General features: G+C 44.3%; 1 protein-coding gene across 1 annotated transcript in view; it reads left to right on the top strand.

The window, feature by feature from the left end:
• Positions 1-17,973, top strand: part of LAMB1 (laminin subunit beta 1) — a 41,839-nt gene extending 23,866 nt beyond the window's left edge. The window contains exons 24-33 of the mRNA XM_030238105.2: positions 7,320-7,689; positions 9,330-9,514; positions 10,684-10,925; positions 12,369-12,572; positions 12,955-13,099; positions 13,830-14,037; positions 14,205-14,346; positions 15,151-15,327; positions 16,583-16,742; positions 17,660-17,973. Coding sequence (XP_030093965.2) covers positions 7,320-7,689; positions 9,330-9,514; positions 10,684-10,925; positions 12,369-12,572; positions 12,955-13,099; positions 13,830-14,037; positions 14,205-14,346; positions 15,151-15,327; positions 16,583-16,742; positions 17,660-17,796 — 1,970 coding nt within the window. The 3' untranslated portion in view covers positions 17,797-17,973. The remainder of the gene's footprint in view (positions 1-7,319; positions 7,690-9,329; positions 9,515-10,683; positions 10,926-12,368; positions 12,573-12,954; positions 13,100-13,829; positions 14,038-14,204; positions 14,347-15,150; positions 15,328-16,582; positions 16,743-17,659) is intronic.
• Positions 17,974-20,674: the final 2,701 nt, after the last annotated feature.

The following is a 20,674-nucleotide window of genomic DNA, read 5'->3' as shown; positions in this document are numbered from 1 at the left end:
CAGGCTCTCCCCAGTCAGGCCGGGGTCAGTGCCTCCTGCCTGTCTCCTGTCTTTCCTTGGCAAGAAGACAATTGACTTCTCAGCCCTCATTTAGCCCCGGGGAGTGAGTGGTGATGTTCAGGCTGGCAGACCTGAGCTGCTGCGTGGGCAGGCAGCAGTTCTCTGGGATAAGCAGGTTGCAAGCAGAAAACCGTGCTGTTAAGGAGCTGCTGAGCAGTGTCCCTGGAAAATAGCAGAGATCTGGCCTGCAGCCAGTGAAGCTGGAACTGAGACAAGGCTCTGTCACAAAGACATCTGCTCCAGTTGCAGGGAACCTGTGGACTCCTGCCGTGGCATTTGCCACCTGGCGTGTTCTTGCTGGCCCAAGCAGACATTATGGCCACATTTTGTGCTGCATTCAGGAGCAAAATAGGAACCATCTGGATGGGGAGGAGCAAAAACTGAACCATGTGTGGATGCAGTCTTCACCAAGCTGGTGCGGAGGTGTGGACATTGCTCCCAAGGACTCCAGCGTGGGATCCTCCACTCTCCAGGGCAAGTGGGTTCTGCTCAAGGTTGGAAACCACAGAGTGAATCAATTACTCCAAGGACAATGATGTGTGATCTCTTCACTAAAGATCTCTTCAAGATCTTCAGGTTGCTGGCATCAAGAAACACAAGCTCCTGTTGAGAAATGGGGACCATACTGCTCATGTTACTTTGTCAAGCTTTACAATACTGAAAAATCCCAAGAGCCTGCAGATAAGCTCTGGACATAGCTGCGTGGAGATGTGCAAAATGGCTCATTTAGGACAGGCTGGGGCTGCAGCTCTCCATGGGTTCTCAGGCACTTGCAGCAGCAGTGAGCTGTCAGTGTGGCCCAGGGTCCCAATACACTCCAGGGGATACCAAGGCTCTAGGGCACTCTTCCCTGCCATCCCCATTGCCAGGTGCTGCCTGTGATGTCTCTTCTAGAAACCTTGGTAAGATCAGACATGGTGAAGCAGAAGCCAGGGAAGGCAGGTTTTTGTACCTGATCTGGGTGTGCTGCAGTCTGTGCCCCCTGCTGTGGAGAGAAAATGTCATCAGATGCCTCCTCTCTGCACTTCCACAGAGATCACACTGGCACCACACTGCTGGGGCCAGCTGAGGTGGGTGCCTGTGTTTGGACAGCATTGTGAGGACACAAATGTCCACTGGGGATTACACACCACAGAGAGGCTGTGGCTGGGTCTTCAGAGACTGCTTACTCCCTGTGCTTTGAAAAAGCACAACATTCTCTCCCTGAATTCAACATAATACCTGAAACAAGCACAGCAGAGGCATAGAAGGTGGGGAAGAGCCCAGCATTTGGTCTCATGCAGGTCCCTGGGAGGATTACAGTGGGCAGGAGCTGTGCTGTGAGCATCACCTGCTCTGGAGGCAGTGCCAGCCCCTTGGCAGGACTCTTCTGCCATTGCATTGCTCCAGCCTCCAGCTGGCTGCAGCTCTGCATGAACCTGCATGTGAATGTGTGTGTGTGCATAAAAATCCTACCTAAGGTAGTAAATAATAGCACTACAGAGTTCATCAAATTCAGGTCTCCCAGGCATTCTGCTGGAGCTTTTCCAAAGCCTGGCAACTAAAGTGCAAGACTCGGCATGCTGAGTTCTGCACCAGCTTCAACCCACAAAGCACGTCTCCAGCAGAAGGCTGCAGGCTCCTGGGAAGCCTCAGATGTGGAGTGGCTGCAGAGGCAGCTCAAACAATGCCTTTGCACAGTAGATACGTAAAAGTTTTTGTTTCATCTAATAAGAAGGAGATGACAATTTTACTGTCATTACTGTTGTAATAAGTTGAACAAGCAGACCAGAGTGCAGTTAATAGGAGGCACTATGTGAGATTAAAAGTTAGATGGTGTTGCTGTAGCCCCTTCACAAGAAGCATGTCCTGTGTTGGACATGAGTCACTGTAAAATCACAGAATTTATTGAACTGCAATGAAAAAAAACCATGTTTTTTTGTAAAATACACAATGCGTACATTGACAAGAATGTTGTTTTTCTCAGTTTTTAGTCTTTGTTATATGGCTGGTACAGGAACAGCAGTTCACCAAAAATTACCTTATTGCCATTTAAGAATAAGTTTTTAGTCTTAAAATTTAACACCTGGATCTTAAACTAGTCACATAGGGTGCTTTTGTGGGAGATGGTTTTGGTGTTCAGAGATGTTTTGTTTCCTTCTGTGACAAGTGCCTAAAGGAAGTCAGACAACTTCTGCGCTAAAGAAAATAGAATTTTCACTTCAAGTTTCATAATTGACCTAGGGTCGTAAAGTACTGTAATGTGTATTGATTATTTCCAGAAAATTATCCTTTTGGCATGGTCTGCTAGCATATTAAGATGTAGCACAACTCCAGTAATTTTAGGCTGGGAACTTATATTAACATTCCTACTGAAAATCATATTGCTGAGGAGTTAGCACTATGCTTGCAGGGTAACTTGAATCAATAGCTGATTATTCAGAAGAAATTTGCTAGCTCTGCAAAACTTTCAACCTTACAAATCGTTGAATGGTTTTCTTATCACAGTACCTCACTACCACTGGGAAATGATGCCAGGAAATCATGTTTGAACAAAACCTTTGTGTTTTTCCTGTGGAGGAGTTAAATGTTTGATGCTTGCCGCCATCAGTCTCAAGCAGTAAAAAAAATATTTCTGGAAAAATCATTTCTATTCAGTGTAGGGTGATGTACAACACTTGTTTGTTCCTGGCATCCCTCAGTAAAGAATTGGACACTGATACTGGTCTTCATACAGCCCATTCAGTATCCATTCTGTCACCTCTGCTGTAGTATCAAGTGCTTTGACACATCTGAGCTTAAATTAAGTGATGTTACTGCATATTGAATTACAGTAGTTAAAATGGAAGTGAGTTCTAAATACTTAAAATCAGAGGAAAAGATAGCAGGGCTGTCAGAGAAGGTAAAAGATAAGGCAATTCACAGATCCTTTTGAGCTTAAAGCAAACCTCTCAAGCTAGTTACTTGCTTCTTTTGGATTTCTCCTCTTAGGTTTTTACATGATTGCATTTGGTATACATGTTTGAGTGTTTCTTCTATCTTTAGGATCAGGAAAAAGGAGGAGGAGAAACGCACTGATGAAGGTGATACAGAAATTACCCATGGATATTCAGTGTGTGCATGCACATACGTGCAGATGCATTTGTAAACAGATACAGCTACAATCCTCATAATCTGCTAATCAGCAGATCCTGACTGAAGAATTTGGCTAAAACTTTTCCAAAAATATGGTTTTCCTGAAGCTGAAGTATGCCACAAAAGAATCAGTGATTGAGTTACACACTCAGTTAAAGAAAACAATACGCCCAGTTCCAAAATGACATTTCAGAACAGAAACCTATTGTTTAATTTAGTAAATGCTCCTTTGAAAACCCTTAAATCTTGGGCCAGCGATTTCAAAAGACTTCTTTTCCTCCACTGTGTTTTCCACGGGAGGTACTGCTGTGTCCCGCTCTGCTTACAGATTTGAAGCCTGTCTAACACTGATCTTCAGTGCAAGCAGCACTTTCAGCCCTCCACCTTGGCTTTGGGCCATCTGTCTGCTTGAAGGGAGAGTAATCAACCATTTGTCTTGAAGGCATTTCCAACTCTTAAGTGGTCAAGGCATCCAAGTATCTTGAAGTAAACTCAACATCTCTTTGATTTTGCAGTGCAAAATGAGCTACTTTTCCAGTTGCTTGTCATGTAAGCATAGGGAAGCCACATAAATGGAGTTTACAGGACTTTGTCTTTCCCTATACCACATACAAGTAGAGTATAAAGCTGTTGGTAGCTACTAAGCCGCATCTGAAACATCTGCTGGCACATCTGCATCCCTAGATGTGCCTGTGTGTTTCTTATTCTTGAAAAAGTTCTGATTAACCAGATATATGCTAACACTGGATGTGTTGTATTACTCAGGTCTTACATCAGATTTAGGAGTGTGCTGGTTGGAGCCAAAATCTCCTGAGCAAAGCAATACTTTGAAGGTCATGTTTGAGTTAGCCTGCCGGGTACAGGACTGCTTCTGAGTCCCGCCGTGGCCATAGGAATAGCTGGACAGAGGAGGCGTTTGGGGAACAAGAACTCTGCTGTGGCTAGAAGTGGTGGTGGGTACTTTGGTCAAACACAGTCCTGGGCATGGTGTGCTGGATCGCTCTGACGTGGTGTTTGCTCCGTTTCTAGCGGGTGATAGGAATCAAGGTATCTCTGATGTTCACATCCCAGTTCATTGGCAGTGGTACTAGAATGTCACAGGAATTTTCTGGTGCATGTGCACCCACCATCTTGAATGATAGATCTGTAACTCAGTTGTTCTTCCATGAGCTCTTTGCCAATCCTGTGCCAATCTTCTCCAGTCTGTGCCAGCTCAGAGGGCCTCCTTTCCTTTCACATAGATCCTGCCACTGTCACTATGCTTTTGTTCCTTTAGGATGAAGTCAAAGAGACTGAAGCCAGCAGGTTCTTTGCAGGCAGGCATTGTCTGAGGCAGAGGTGAAAGCTGGCACTGAGCTATTTGCCTGGTGGACTGCAGTGCTCAAGGTGCTACTCACTACAAAGAAGGCTTTACATGATCTTTGCTTGGGCTTGCTTTCCTTCTCTTGAGAACTGGCCACAACTGGAGTGAGTGGAGGGTTTGATCCCCATCATGGCATAAAGGGAAGGTGTTCCTCTTCAATGGCCTTGAACGTGCTCCTTGCTGGGGTGTAAAATGCCTGGTGGGAGGTGTCCAGGGCACAAGGTACAGGAGTCATCCACTAGAGATGTTAGAGATGGTTAGGGGTGAAACCTGATGTGGTCCTGTATGTGGTTAATGTCTTGGGAAGATAATGAAGAGGAGGAAGAGCAATATGAAACCAGCACTTTTGAAAGCCATTCTATATGCATTTCATTCAGGGGGCTGAGGTAATTCAGAGCCAGGATTGCCTGCTTGTGAGCTTGATAAAAAGTCTTAAAATGGAGAAATAAGACATAGTAATGTTTCTAGCTGCCTTGTACAATTTCTTATGGTCCTGCAAAGCTTGGTTTGGGAGTTTTGTAGGATTGTATTCTTCCAACTGTTGCTCTGCATTTAGAATAAATTACTTCTTTGCTGTTATCATCCCCCGACAGGCAGCTGTGGAGTTTGGGTTTTCACTTTCCAAACAGTATGTTAGTACCTAAATTATTTTCTCTTCTTCCGTAGTATTTTCTGGCTCCAGAGATTTTGGAATCCACTTTACCATGTAAATGCTACTAAAGCCATGTCATCTGGCTTTCCTGAACATGCAGGTATTCAGGAGTAGAATTACCAATATGGGGTTACGGGTTTTTTTTGACATTTTAAGCCTTTTAAATCTGCGAGTAAATATAGTGATCTGATTTGCCAGCAGCAAGTATTCATGTAACTTGATCAGACCTCAGGATCTTTGAGAAAAACCACATGCCATTTAGCCTCTTTCTAGACAGAGGAATTTGGACAATTCATCATTATACCAAGGGCCTTATTAGTTGACAGAAGGGTTAACTGACCTTCAAACAGGAACTCAATGGTTTGCCTGCAGGGAACATATTCCATGGTGAGTTGACTACTTAAGCACTTTCGATGTAAAGTAAAAACAATCTCTTGTGTCAGGGTATAGTTCAAAGAACAAAAGACCATTTTGCTCAATTGTGCAGGCAGCAGAAGTTATTTTTGTCTCTTGCCTATCATATTCACGTTGTACAAGAAAGTCGTTTTGTTGAGGAGCGATTTGTTCTGCTGGGGCTCTTTGTGTAATTTTTGAACTGAAGACCACCACTGTGTTCTGGCATTGAAGCAAACAATGTACAGTCTTGAAAACAGCTTTGTGTTTTGCCCTATTTTCAAGGGGGCATTTGCTTTGGGTGTGTGAATTGATTTATGGGCCTTTTTGAGCCATTTAACCTCCTCTGAGAATGCCTGGTAAATGGATGTGTAAGTGAGGAGTTTTATCAGGTATGCCAGTCCTTTTCCTGTTTGGGGAACACGTGCTTGACCTGTTTAGGGTGCACTCTGCCATAATGATAAGTAGATGATGTGCATATTTTCAAAGCCTCTCTTTTTGCTGCTTGCTGTCATCTCTTTATTAAAAAGCTTTGCATGTTGGTGATGTCCTCTGCTGCTGCTGCCTCCTGTGTAATTAAGGAGGTCAAGTGGCAGCCTCGCTGCATGGAAACGCTTCTCCTGATAGCATTGTTGTGTACAGAGCGTGTCTGTGCTTTCAGCAGCGACAGTGCATCACTGAGTTAAGTGAGTAACTTCTCTCTGTGATGGCTTAGTGCCAAAGAAATGCATTTCATGAAGGTGTGAATACTAACTCTGAAGTTGGTGCTCAGTGTGAAATAATTTTTAAAAAATTATAAATCTGTTAAGTGTCCTCATTTCCACTGAGGGTGACATTGAGGATGACAAACAGTGTGTAGGCTCTTGGTCCTTAACACCTCAAACACTACAGGGCTGCCCATGACCAAATTCTTTGTTCTATTCTAATTTTCACTGCCAGATTTTTTTTCTGATTTTCTGTATACCCAAAATGTCAGCCCAGTGCCAGGCTCCTCAGTGTGTCTTGTGAATGTTTTCCCACTATCCATGGCAGGAGCATGTTCTGAGCCAGTCCCTGTACCTCTGCCTAGAAGATCTCACAAGGACTTTTGCTCCATAGATTTGTCCTATTCTTGGAAGCCCTTCCACTCTTAGCATCCACAGTGCCTTACAGAAGACAGCTCCTCCACTTAACCAAGTGCTGTGTAATCAGTTATCTCCTTTTAGTGTGCTGTTTGTGGGAGGTGCAGGGGAAGGTGGCTGGGTTATGATTTGCAGGATTCCTCACCTGAGTGTTACTCCTCTGCTGGAGGAGACAGTAAATGGCTGTTCCTAGTTCAATTTCCTTTTTCTCTCATGGTTTGCTCTTAAACCCTCTGCTCTGTGCCTGCCTGCCACTTCTTTTCCTGTCCTGAGAGCCTTTGTCCACTCACTCTTCATTGCAGGGGAGAAACTGGGATCTTTGTTTTCAGTTGCTATTCAGCTGACATCTGAACATTGCAACAAGCGGTGTCCATCCTTGCTCTATTATTGTTCCTATTTCCAAGATGTGCAAATCTTGATCTCCCCTTGAGTTATTTCCTCATCTCTCTCCCCTTTCTCACTCACACTTTCTTCCTCCATATACATAAGTGATACAACCATAATTGAGACACTGACCACATCTGTATTCATTTCACCACTTTTATAATAACTGATTTTTTCACACCCTGATTTTTTCACATCCATGGCCTTCACATGTGCTCTTTTCTCCTCCCAGCATGTGACTGCAACCCTCGTGGCATCCAGACCCCCCAGTGTGACCGTGCCACAGGGCAGTGCATCTGCAATGAGGGGGTGGAAGGGCTGCACTGTGACAAGTGCTCCCGGGGCTACTCAGGCTTCTTCCCTGACTGCGTGCCCTGCCACCAGTGCTTTGCCCTCTGGGATGTGATCATCAGCGAGCTGGCTAATAGGACCCAGCAGTTCTTGGACAGGGCCAATACCCTCAAAGTCACTGGAGTCACTGGCCCATACCAGCAGACGCTCAACACACTGGAGGAGAAGCTCACTGAAATTAAAACCATCATTGCTCAAAATCCAGCAGCCGAGCCCCTGAAGAACATTGGGAATCTCTTTGAGGAAGCAGAGTGAGTACAGTTGTAGTTACATGAATAAGTCTGTCTGGGGAAGAAGTAGGAGTTCCAGTGAGCTGGGATTTACTTGAGTGACTGATGCCCCCATGCTGGGCTAAGGGCACTCTGGCTGGGTGAGGGTGCTGCTCTGGCTGCTGGAGCACCTTGCCATGCTCAGCACTGGCATGAGTGCCCTTCCCACTGAGCAGAAACCAGGGAGCAGAAACGTGGTGGGGCAGGCAGGAGCAGTGCAGCTGCCACGTGCTGGGCCGGGTTATCCTGCTCCCACTGCTCTCCAGGCAGCTAATTACCAGGGAGCCACTCATGCTTGCCTTGTGCTGCCCCAGGGCAAAGGACAAACACTGCTATTATGTGAGAGAATGAAGAGGGGGAGAGATTAAATTCCTAGATTTCCTCGTGTAGCTGATGAGTTGGAAACTTGGGCTTCTTTCTGCACTCTGAGCACGTGTTGGGGGAAGCACCAGGTTTATAACAAGGATTGTTTCCTTTTTTTCTGAGAGTAGAAGCCTTGTATTTTCTTTTAGGGCTAAGCATACCAAAGATGGTAGTCTGGAGATGGGGCAGTCTAAGTAGGATTACAGAGGCTTTCTAACCCTGTCTGCAACTGCTCCAACTTGCTTGTGCATTGTGAAAGGAACTGCACAAAGCAAAGGGGTGAGGATTAAAGCACAAATGTCTCAATTAGGAATAGTTTGTGTCCTACAGCTCCCCTCCCTCCTGCTGGAGAGCTGAAGGTTGCTGCTGCTTCTGGACGCTGTGTGTGTTGAGGGAGATGAGAGCAGCTGAAGAGCTGCTTTTCCCTAACATTCCTTAGGTGTATCTGTTCTTGCTCCTCTCTGGCTGTATAGAAAGTACTGGGCTTTGGAGGAGTCCTGGAAAACAGCATGCTGTTGGGCTGTTGAGAGAGCTGTAAATTGATCTTAGATCTTAAATACTGCCTTGATTCTTTCAGAATGAGGAAAGGCTTGGCTTGATGGGAATAGCTTCCTATAAGCACTTCTGTTCCACATCAGCCTTGATATGTAACTCACTTGCTCTTCCTTTTAGGGCTATCCCACTAGCTAAAGCCTGCTCTATGGCTCACTGAGTGACTGCTTAGAGCAGGAGGTTTTCCTTCAAAACTCTGGTGAGGAGGGATCTGTACAGTAGAGTTTAAAGAATCCATTGTGTTAAAACTAAGGCTCCCCCCCTCCCTGCTTCGTGAAGTTCAATTCTGTCTGAAGAGCTCGTAGTAATCAAAACTACATTTGAGCTGTGTGGGATGGGAAGCAAATTATGTATGGATCATAGTAGTCAACTCTGACCTATGCAGTTGCCATGATACAAGAGCATTACTCCAGTGCTCTGGAATCTCCCTCCAGTTAATCTTACACAATGCAGCTGTTTTCTGAGCAGTTTGGTGCTTTGGGTTTATAAATGTGCTGTAGATTAAAAAGTAGGTTTGTATAATAAAGGAAACAAAACAGTATTCTAGGTAGGCAGCATGTTGTTACAAATCACTTGGAGCTCCACTGAAGGAGGACAGGTCCTGCCATGGGAGAAGCTGGGTACATCTCTAGCCACCATGCTCCAGTGAAGTATGAGGCATATGATCCTTTTTCCTCCCCATGCTGAGTCCTGTGCCTGTTTTACAGAAAGCTGACAGCAGATGTTACAGTTAAGATAGCTGACATAGAAGAAAACCTATCAGCCTTATCAGCAAAGAGCAATAGCACAGACATGGACCTGAGTGCCCTGGAGACAGATGCCAAAAGTCTCGACCATGTCGTGAAAGAGCTTGCAGAGCAGCTGGAGTTCATCAAGATCTCTGATGTTCGGGGTAAGTGTCACAGGGTGGGGGAGAAAGCAGCAGGGTGGCCAAAAATTTCATTAGTGCATAGGTTTAAGTACCAGATTAATCTCCTAACTTGTAATAAAACACAGTTCCTCAGGGAGAGGCTCTTTATGTGCATTAGCAGAGTTGCTGATGCAGCAGGAATTTTTGCCCCCTCATCCGGTCACTCTTCCTCTGCACATTGCAAAGCTGGCTCAAATTGTTGGGGCACAGAATCGTCTTAAGGTATCATGCTGAGCACGTTGTAGATGAGACACAATAGAAGAAAGTGCACCACAGATTTCAAGATGTGCCCCTTGCTCCCTTCAGTCTGTTAAATTGCTATTTCTGGGTGAAAAAAAAGAGGTTGTGGTAAAAGGTCCAGTTCTCCTGACCCACCCAAGCCTGGCATGTCCGTTGGCACACTGAAATGGGCCAAGAATCAAAATTTGCTGGAGGAAAGGGAATGTCACCAAATTATTTGCAAATCTGGAAAGTATTTTTAATTTTTCTGATATGTTTCCTGGTTTGCAGGAAGTCTGAGATTGTTTCCAGTGAATATGGGAGATTTCAGAATGAGGCGAGTAGCATGTGGAATAGGGGAGTCCCTGACTTTTGGCATTCTGCAAAAGAAAGCTGCCCCAAGGTGCAGAGTGTAGCCACTCCCGTAGGGTCCCTCACACCCACACAAGGCCTCTCCAGGAGCTGTCCAAAATCAACAGTTCCATAAATCAGCATCTTTCATCAAGCAGTTGTTTCTTAGGAAAGCTCTGACCAGTTTCCAAGCAGTGACTCCATAAGCCAGACATCCCATGGCAAACAATAAGAACTGGGGGAATAAGGGAATCTTTAGAAAACAGACTGTTCCCCTAAAAACCTTCAAAGGCCATATCTCCTTCTGCCCTTAGTATAAGCAGAATTCAGTCACTAGGGTCAGAGAAAGACTTAACTTCAAAGACCAGCTTGACACTCTCCACCAAGCAAAGAAGCAAACGTTTTTTTCTACAAGAGGCCAAATTCTGTCATCCTTGCAATGGCACAGCTGCCAAGGCCAGCGTTTCCTTTAATGTGAATATCACTAGCCCTGCTGTTAGCCCTGATCCGCTAACATCTGTAGTATACATTACTTTGGGTTACTCAACAGAGCTCTCATCAGCTCCCTCTGATTTCTGCAGGAGCCTTGGATAGTATCACCAAGTACTTCCAGATGTCCCTGGAGGCAGAGGAGAGGGTCAATGCCTCCACTGTTCATCCCGATAGCGCCGTGGAGCTGTCAGCGCGAACGCGGCAGGAAGTGGAAGACTTAATCAATGAGAAGGAGGCCCAGTTCAAGGCTAAACAAGAGGAGCAGTCACGCCTTCTGGATGAACTCGCTGGAAAGCTGCAGAGCCTGGATCTCTCTGAGGTGGCTGAGAAGGTACACAGCTGAGAATGGCTGGGATAAACCCGTAGCAGAAAGAGAGTTTGGTTTGTGGCCAAGCAATGGGTGGGGAGGAGCTGTAGGGCATGGCAGAGTGAGATGCCTGGTTGGGTCATGAGAAATGCACCTTGCTTGGCTGAGCAACCCCTCGATTTTGTGGGCTAGAGCTGGGTTGTTTAACTGGTGGGCTCTGACACTACTGGCTTTCAAAGACCAGCCTTTCATGCTGGTCTTCCTCCCACTCTTCCCAGCCCCAACAGAGCACCTGTTTTTGCCTCACCCCTGTTCTAATCCAGTGTTCTTTGCTAGGGATGGAGTTCCCGCATGCAGAAAAGTGTGGCAAATCTGCTGGGCTGAGAGCCATCCTCTTCAGCCTATCCCGAGTTCAGTGCTTGCTTTCCCTAGGCTCCCCTCTTCTCTTCTGCAGCTCCATCAGATACACTCTGTGCCTGTACAGTGCCTGCCCAGGCTGCATCCTGCACATACCCATGGGCCTCAGCATCCCCCCAGGCTCATCCTCCTGCTCGAGACACAGCAGAATTTACAAGGAGCTGGAGTCAAAAGGGCATTATTTCTGTTGAAGGTGCCTGCTCATCTGTAAATATGATTAAGGATGGCTTTTACTTGGGAGAGGCTGGGTGTTCCCTCAGTTTCTCTTTGAAGTTGGCCAGCTGCATTCAGTGAACAATCCCTGAACAACCCTGGGTGAAGGCAGGCTGCAGGGCACTGGTCATTAACTCCCCCAGGCAGGCCAGGCCTGTGGTGGAGAGTGAGTTCTTCACATGCTGATTGTCCCTTGTCCTTTACAACCAGTCATCCCTCCCATTCCCTCAGCCCTCCTTTTTTCTCTGAAGGGAAGAAAGAGACATCTTTCTGTTTAGTTTCCCTTCCCCTACATTCCTGCCCTGACTGTTCTTAAGAACTGAAATCTTGGTAGATGTTTATCAAGGCAGTAAATACTAAGTTGCTTGGAGGTGTAATCATGAGACACACACACACATCTTTCTGCTTTCTAGCTACTGCTGGCTTACGTGCCAAACAGGTAAGAGGGACTCATTTACACTTCACAGGAGACAGCTGCAGCTAACTTGGCTCAGCTCCTAGGTTTTCCCAGGGAGGTTTTTTGGCTGCAGAACCTGAGTTAGTGACTATCATTTGGCAAAAAGAGAGTTTGGGGAGGGCATGAAAAGGTAAAAGAGCCTCACAAGAACAGGGAATTTTCTAATTTTCCCTCTGGTTAAACCAACTCCTGTGTTACCTCATTACCAAACAATTGACCAAGCAGTGGATAACTCTCAGCACAGTGTTGCTAACAGAAATAGTTTTGCTTTTGAAAAAAAAGGTTTACTCTGAAATTTTGTGATAGAGCAGTGTCCTACTCCAGCCCCCAGGCAATGGGATGGAAATCAGGCTGTGACTGCTTCCCCTGTGTCCCTGCAGACGTGTGGCACTGCTCCGGGAGCCTCGTGTGCCGAGTCTGAGTGCGGGGGCCTGAGCTGTCGGACAGACGAGGGGAGGAAGAAGTGTGGAGGCCCCGGCTGCGATGGGCTGGTGACCGTGGCTCACAATGCCTGGCAGAAGGCTATGGATTTTGACAGAGACATCCTCAGTGCATTAGCAGAAGTTGAGCAACTCTCCAAAATGGTAATATGCCAAATCAATTGTTAAGATAGTAAAAAAGAAAAGGGAAAATCTGTCTGTTGTAGCATAGACACTAATTGATAAAGTATGTGCTGGTTTTCTGCAGAAAATACTTCTTTTGGGTTGTGTAACTTCATCATGCTTGTAAACATCTTCAGAAGGGGAGCTTGCTAGAGTGAACCTTCATGGATAACTAAACATCAGCCTGAGTTGTTTAAACTAGCACTGATGGTATGGATCAGGGCCAGCTTCCAAGTGTTCTGTGAGTTTTATGAGAAAAAGAATTCCTTGTTAGTATTACTTCTGTCTCCAGATGAATTGTTTTAAAACAAGCCCTAAAGCATAAGAAGATAAGCAAGCAAGCCTTCCATTTTCCTTTCTTTAGGTTTCTGAGGCAAAACAGAGAGCGGATGAAGCCAAACAAAATGCACAAGCAGTTTTGCTTAAAACCAATGCTACAAAAGAGCAAGTGGACAGAAGCAATGAAGATCTGAGAAATCTTATTAAACAGATTAGAGACTTCCTAATGCGTAAGAACATTACATTTTAATTATATTTTAATTCTGAGTTTGTGAAAACCAGCTTTACATCTGTATTATCTTCCAAGAGTTAGCTCAACATTCCCCCCACCTCCCTTAGACAGTGTGTATGATGAAATCTGGAAACATGAGGAAAAACAAGCGAAAACCAAGATAATAAGAAAGTGAGAGCAAACTGTGACATGTTCTTGTGTGCATTTCAGCTGAGGCTTTTGTACTGCTGTACTTTGCCAAGTGTGTCTGAAAGTTCTGGCTAGAAAGACAAAGTAGTATTAAAGGGGAAGGAAGTCAGAAACTTCATTTCTCTCTCTGTAAGAAAGCAAGTGAAGGTTAAATGAGAGCCTTGTTTGCCAGCAGCCTATTCCTTGCCTGTTTGCTCAGGGCTGACTATGCTGGGAGCACAAATACATCTACGTGCAGCTGTTGGTTTTGTTTCCTGTGGGCTCAGGTCCTCCCCAGAGTGGTGCAGCTGAGCACCAAGATCTTCAAATGGCTTCCAGGAGAGCTGTGCCAGCAGGGCCTACACACCTGCTGGGCCTCTCCAAGAGGGAATTTTCACCTTGGGAAGTAGCTTTAACACCTTGATTTTCCATAAATGTGGGGGAGGAAGTTTTCTCATGATTTTCCTTCTTAAGGAAGCAGCTGAACAAGAATTTGAGTGCTGAGATGTGACAGAGAGAAGCTTTTACTCACATCTCTGTAATTTGTGTCCATCTGCTAGAAGACAGTGCTGACCTGGATAGCATTGAGGCAGTGGCTAATGAAGTGCTGAACATGGAGATGCCAAGCACTCCCCAGCAGCTGCAGGCCCTGACAGAAGATATTCGTGAGCGTGTAGAAAGCCTCTCTGATGTTGAGGTCATTCTGCAGCAGAGTGCTGGAGATATTGCCAGAGCAGAAATGCTACTGGAAGAAGCTAAAAGAGCAAGGTATGCAGCCCTGTTCAATTTCATTGCATCAGAAAATGCAGTTTAACTTTCCCTGTTGTAAATCCTTATTCCTTCAGTAAGGGGGAAAACCAGCCCCCTTGTAGCATATGCTCTTTTTCCAGTTCCAAAGTAAGAGCATTTTTAGTATTAACAATCTTGCTCCACAGCAAAGGTGCAACAGATGTTAAAGTCACTGCAGACATGGTGAAAGCAGCACTGGAAGAAGCTGAAAAAGCCCAAAATGCAGCTGAAAAAGCCATCAAACAAGCTGATGAAGATATTAAAGGAACTCAAGACTTGCTGACTTCAGTGAGTTCTTTATGAGTATTTATTAACATAATAGAAACAGCACCAAGTCTGATGCTTAGAAATTGATGTAAAATGCATCTAAACTGCATCGTTCCTGCCTTCACATCAACTCTTGAGTGAGTGGGACAGATGCTAGGGGACTTTTTGCTACAGACCAGGCCACTCAGCAACAACAACAAAAAAAAACCCACCAAAAGGCTTTTCTCACCCCATATCTTGCCCAGCCAAGTTAAATGAGCAGGACTGTAGCCCTCTAAACCAGCAGGTCTGACAAGACCCCTGGCAAGCCACACCTGTCAGCCACACTGGTTGTGTATTGGTGTGCTCAGTGTCATCCACACTGCAGCACCAGACTAAAATAAACAAATGCTAGAATGAAGTGCCAAGTGCTACAGCCTTGTCAGATAAAGTATTTGCAGACTTCATCTCAAAGCCCTTGTGAGACCACAGTGCTATCTATACTTCTGAAGCTTGGCCACTTTAGAAGCTTCACAAGTCCATTATCACATGATGGAGTCAAATGTCTGAACTTTTGTCAATGGATTAGTCAACTCTTGCGTGTATAATGCAATCAAACACTTTTTGACAATATTCCTTAATGCTTGTGCAGCCCCAGATGTACCATTCTCAAGCACTGAGCTTTTTCACCCTGACTGCAATGGGCCATTTTTAGTAAAACTAAAACACTGATTATAACTCAGATATACAGACACAAACTAGTTAGTTGAGCAAGCTTTATGGAGAAAGTTTAGTGTTATATCCATTGTCTTTTGAAAGTCTAACTCTCATTCTTCTTTCTCCTAGATTGAGTCTGAAAATGCAGCATCTGCAGAAACACTGAACAATGCTACCTTACGTCTGTTTGAGCTAGAGAAGAGTGTTGAAGACCTTAGGCAAAAGGCTGCTACAAATTCAGGGAATGTGGAAAATATAGAAGACAAAATTAATAGTGCAAAACAAAATGCTGAAGAAGTTCAAAAGGTGAGAAGCTCAGGAACAATCCTAAAGAGAAGCCAGCAAAACTCCCCCAGGTTTGGCTAAAGGGAGATCAATGAATACACGTGATCCATCACATTTATTGTTCATATTCTGGGGGTAGAAAATACTCCAACATTTATGCTCTTAACAAAGATAGCAACTTTTTACTTTGGTATCAGATCCTGAGAGAGATTTATTGGGAAGTTTTCAGGCTCTGAAATAGCTGCAGGAACGCTGTCAGCCTTTCACAGATAGGTTCTTTAGCTTTACTCTATGTCACAGGAGCACTGAAAGTATTTTTTTTCCACTTGTATAGAGTATTTTATGGTTCTATGACAATGATAGGTTCAGGACAAACAAACCAGAATTTGGTAGATACAGAATCAAGCAACAGGAAAAATAATTATCTTAACATAAAACTGAAGTAATTGCTAAATATCAGAGATGCAACACTTTTCTCTGTGAACATATGGCATTACTCCCAATGTTTGCTACACACTTTTGTAATAGCAAAAGAATGTTCATTAACAAAACAAAAATCGACCAATCTGCCAAAGGAAGTTTCATTGCTCCCATCTCTTGTCTGTAGTTAGCCTACCACTCTCCAGAGAGCCATTTTCTGACAGGAGAGCTGCGTTATCCATCAACTCAACAATATCCAAACACTAAGTAGAATTTCAGGTGCTGTCAAGTAAACACAAGAGAATTCCAGTGCTGCTATGTTTGTTATCTTGCTCAATAGTTGAATTTAGTTGGGCCATAGGACTTCTTAATGTTAACCCCACAACAAAAGCACAGCTGAGAAACCAACCTCATGACTTTGCCAGCACCTTCACTAACACCAGCTGGGCAGCTAGTTCAGTTCTTGTTGCTGAAGGGGTAGCAAGGCTATTCCTCCCCAGATACAAACACTCAGCCAGGAGCAGTGCCAGGTGTAGCTTTCCAGCAGTTCTAGGGGCCATGGCTTCCATTAGTTACAGAACCCTGTAACTGAATCCCATAAATCTCTGCCAAGTGCCAGTATTGAAGCTGTAAAACAGCCACAGATCTGCAAAAGAGCAACTGATGAGTCTTCACCACAGCCCTTAGTTTTGGACAGAAAGTAGGAAATATCCTGACACCGTTTTTGCTTTTGTTAAGTGAGCTCCCAGCATAGTCTCTCCTGGCAGCCGGACTAGTAAAGGACAGAGGCAGGAAAAGCCAACTCCCGCTGTACTGGCTTTGTGTGAGCTCCATCTTGTGCTTGAATTCGGAACAGGTGCTCGACAGCGAGCTCAGCGGCAAGTACAGAACGGTGGAGGAGCTCATTGCCAGGAAGACAGAGGAGTCGGCCGAGGCCAGGAGGAAAGCAGGCGTGTTGCAAGATGAAGCTAAAGCCTTGTTGGCTCAAGCAAACAGCAAACTCCAGCTGCTCAAAGGTAAGGCTGTTCTGAGGAGGTAATTTGGCACCTTAGAACATGGAGCAATTTCATGCTGTTAAACCAGCTATTCACTAGCAGAAGGGGAAAAGAAAATGCACTTTTTTGTTACTGAAGTTTGATCTGCTTTCTTTTCCGGACATCTTTTGAAGCAAAGATGTCAATAGAATAAGCTGAAACTTACAGGTGAGACAAACTTCTGGTGGGGCACCTCTCACTGTCCCCAGAACCACCACAGGGAAGGAACAAAACTGCTCCGCTCAGGACAAGGACTTGTCTGTTCCAGCAAGACCCCTATCTCCAAACAGTACTCCCCTCACCCCACCCTGGAAAGCTCTTAAAACAAAAGCTAATCAGGACACAAGAGTTCCAGTTCACAGATTAATTTAACATTTACTGTTGACAAAGTTGATTGAACCAGAACAACGCAATCTGCCCCTTGCTACCAGAGACAGAATTAAATTTTCCTTCTGGTTTTGCCAGGCAAGGAATTAATTCTTCCCCTCTTTGCTATTCCTGCACAGTTACTGTGACTTGCTGAGTAGTCTTAATCATCACAAGCCAAAACATTTCACGGTTCTGTAAAAGCCACCATAGAGCAAAGAATGACAATTATTTTAACACTCAAAATACACTTTTGGATTTTCACCTTTGGAAAATAACTTCCTTGTTCCTTTACATCCCTATATTAAGGAAACGAAAATATGCCATTCCAGCCTTTCTCGATTTTTAGGGGTTTTGTTTGTTTTTTTGGCTTTTCCCTCCAATCAGAATATGTTCCACAATAGAAATAAATTTGAATATTTATTTATTTTGCAGTTTATCTGTAACTATAATTTTGCAGTTTATCTGCAACTATTTACATGCATGAAAACAACACCAATTAAGCTGGTTTTTTCACCTTCCTTTGCCTACAGATTTGGAAAATACATATGAAAACAATCAGAAAGTTCTGGAAGACAAAGCCAAGCAGCTGGTGGAGCTGGAAGAGACAGTTCGCTCCCTCTTACAGACAATCAGCCAGAAGGTTGCTGTTTACAGCACTTGCTTATAAACAGGAGTGGGAAGTGCTTGTGTTCAGGATGGGTTTTACAAGTATTATACTAGTTCTTTTTGACATTACACTAAGACCTGATAAGGTGAACAGGTTTTATATTGACTTTAAAGCCACAGAACCAAAGAAAAGTAACTTTTTGATGTTTAAAATAAACAATACTTTTGTATCACTGTATGCACCTAGTATGACTCATTAAGTTCCTGCCTATTTTCAGTAGCTGCAATGGTACATCAATTAATCCTGAAGCAAGTCTTGTTCTTACACTGGTTAGAGATCTAATAAAATATTGGCTTGAGCTATGTAATTCTAAAGAAGGGTTATTGTTACTATAAAACATAATATGGTGACTCAGACCAAATTACCAGTGAATGAAGAAATACCATCCACGTGTAATTAGTTATGCCACAGCACTCAAAAAGGATTGTGCACCCCCTGCATGATACCCAGTTAGGCCTAAGACTACTTTCATGTCACCGATTATGAAACACTTGATATGCAGAGTGAAAACAGAGAGGTCAGCACTGAAAGTATGAATGCACCAAGTTTATAAAATAATCCAAGCTTGGACTCACAAAATAAGCAGAGTTGGAAGGGCCCCAAAGGGCCATGAGTCCAACTCCTGGCCCTACACAGGACACTTCAAGAGTCACACAACACTCCTGAGAGCACTGTCCAAAGCCTCCTTGAACTCTGTCAGGTTTGGTGCTGTGACCACTGCCCTGGAGAGCCCGTTCCAGTGCCCAACCACCCTCTGAGTGAAAAACCTTTTTCTAATACCCAACGTCAACCTCCCCTGACACAACTTCAGGCCACTCCCTCAGCACTGGTCACCAAAAAATCCGTGTCTGCTCCTCTTCTTCTTCCCCTCATGAGGAAGTTGTAACTGCAGTGAGGTGTCCCCTCAGTCTCCTCCAGGCTGAACAGACCAAGTGACCTCAGCCATTCCTCAAACGGCTTCTCCTCAAGGTCCCTCACCATCTTTGTTGCCCTCCTTTGGACACTCTCTAATAGTTTAATGTCTTTTCTATATTGTAGTGCCCAAAACTGCCCCCAGGACTCGAGATGAGGCCACCCCATAGCAGACCAGAGCAGGACAATCCCCTCCCTTGCCCAGCTGGTGATGCTGTGCCTGATGCCTCCACGACACAGGTGGCCCTCCTGGCTGCCAGGGCACTGCTGACTCATAATTCAACTTTCCACTGAGCAGGACCCCCAGGTCCCTTTCCACGGTGCTGTTTTCCAGCCTCTCATTCCCCAGCCTGTCCATACATCCAGGTGGAGAATCTGGCCCTTTCCCCTTGCTGAACTTTCAGTGGTTGGTGATTGCCCAGTTCCATAATTTGTCAAGGTCTCTGTGCAGGGCCTCTCTGCATTAGCTCCTCCCTGTTTTGTATCACCTGCAAACATGCTTAGTAGCCCTTCCTGTCCTGCCTCCAAGTCATTAATGAAGAGCTCAGGACTGAAGCTGGAACCCTGTGGATCCCCACTAGAGACAGGTCACCACTCTGATGCCACCCATTCACTGTAACCCTTTGTGCCCAACCTGTGAGTCAATGATCCAATCCTGTGCTGGACATTCTGTGCAGAAGTATCCTTAGAGAGACAGTATCAAAAGCTTTGCTGAAATTCAAAAAGGGTATATCAACTGGCTTCCCTGACCAGCTATGTGGATTATCTTGTGATAAAAGGAAATCAGGTTTGATAAGCAGGTGTGATCATCAAAATCAGGACAACTACAGCAGGATACAGCACCACCTGAGCAAACTGAAGGGCATTATGATTAAATAAATAATTACCCCTAAGCTCCAGAGATTACAAACAGCACAACAAAAAAAATTCTTTGAAGGAATTGATCATCACAGCAGTATCATGCACTGGTTCACTGCCAGTACACTCAGCAGCTGCTACTAAGTGCCAGTTTGGCAGCACTCAGGCCTAACTGCCATGAGAGCATTGACAGGTGGCTCAACAGCTCATTTTACTTTTACACTTTTTTGTACACTTAACTAGAATGGGAATGACAGCAAGAGAAGTAACAAAAATTATTTTAAGGCCTTGATTTTTATTTTGAAGTGTCTGGAAAACTCAGTCTCCAGTACAAACTTAGAAGTATTATTGGTTATAAGTTTCCCTGGCTTTTCAAACTTCATTTAACATAAAATGAGATACAAACTTTTCTAACTGATTCATTCAAGAATGAATTGCAGTAAGATTGCTACAAGTATTCAGGGGGTGGCAGGAATAGACACAAAACTGTTTCGGAAAGAGCAAGGCTTCTGTAAATAACAACTTGCAAATCACATGATTAACACTTAACATTTACCTTTGTTAAGTTAGAAGTGATTCTGAAATGCCAAGATCTATTGGAAGAATCAAGCTTTTCTGCTCTGTTGTCTCACCTTCATGTTTCATTCGGCAGCTTCCTACTAACACCTGAAAGCAGATCCACATTAATTCACTAACCCAGCATACCCATGAATCAGATGGTGATAAGCTTAATGAGGTGGTATGGTTTAACCTCATCTACATTTAAAGTAGGAGTTAAAATAAATCACAGTGAACAAGAATATCACTGGTGTTATGCTGATTAACTGATATGGTAATGCTGGCATCCATCTCTATCACTCACTACGGATAATGGATCAATACTTGAATAAGAAGCTTTAAAGCAAGCTAGAAAGATAGAATCATCTTGTCTATACAAAAAAAAAAAAAACAACAAAAAAAGCACTACCTTCTGAATGTGCACTTCTCATTCCATTGGCATAATGAAAAAGGACATGCACAATACCAGCAGGTATTAGGGTTTTCTTCAAGGCAGAAGAGCCTGGCAAATGAAAAAATGGCACCTTGGAAAAAAAGTTGAAATTAACTA

The sequence above is a fragment of the Serinus canaria genome, chromosome 1A (assembly GCF_022539315.1).
Source record: "Serinus canaria isolate serCan28SL12 chromosome 1A, serCan2020, whole genome shotgun sequence".
Classification (NCBI taxonomy): domain Eukaryota; kingdom Metazoa; phylum Chordata; class Aves; order Passeriformes; family Fringillidae; genus Serinus; species Serinus canaria.
The sequence above is the reverse complement of the archived record's forward strand: the minus strand, read 5'-3'. Positions and strand labels throughout refer to the sequence as shown.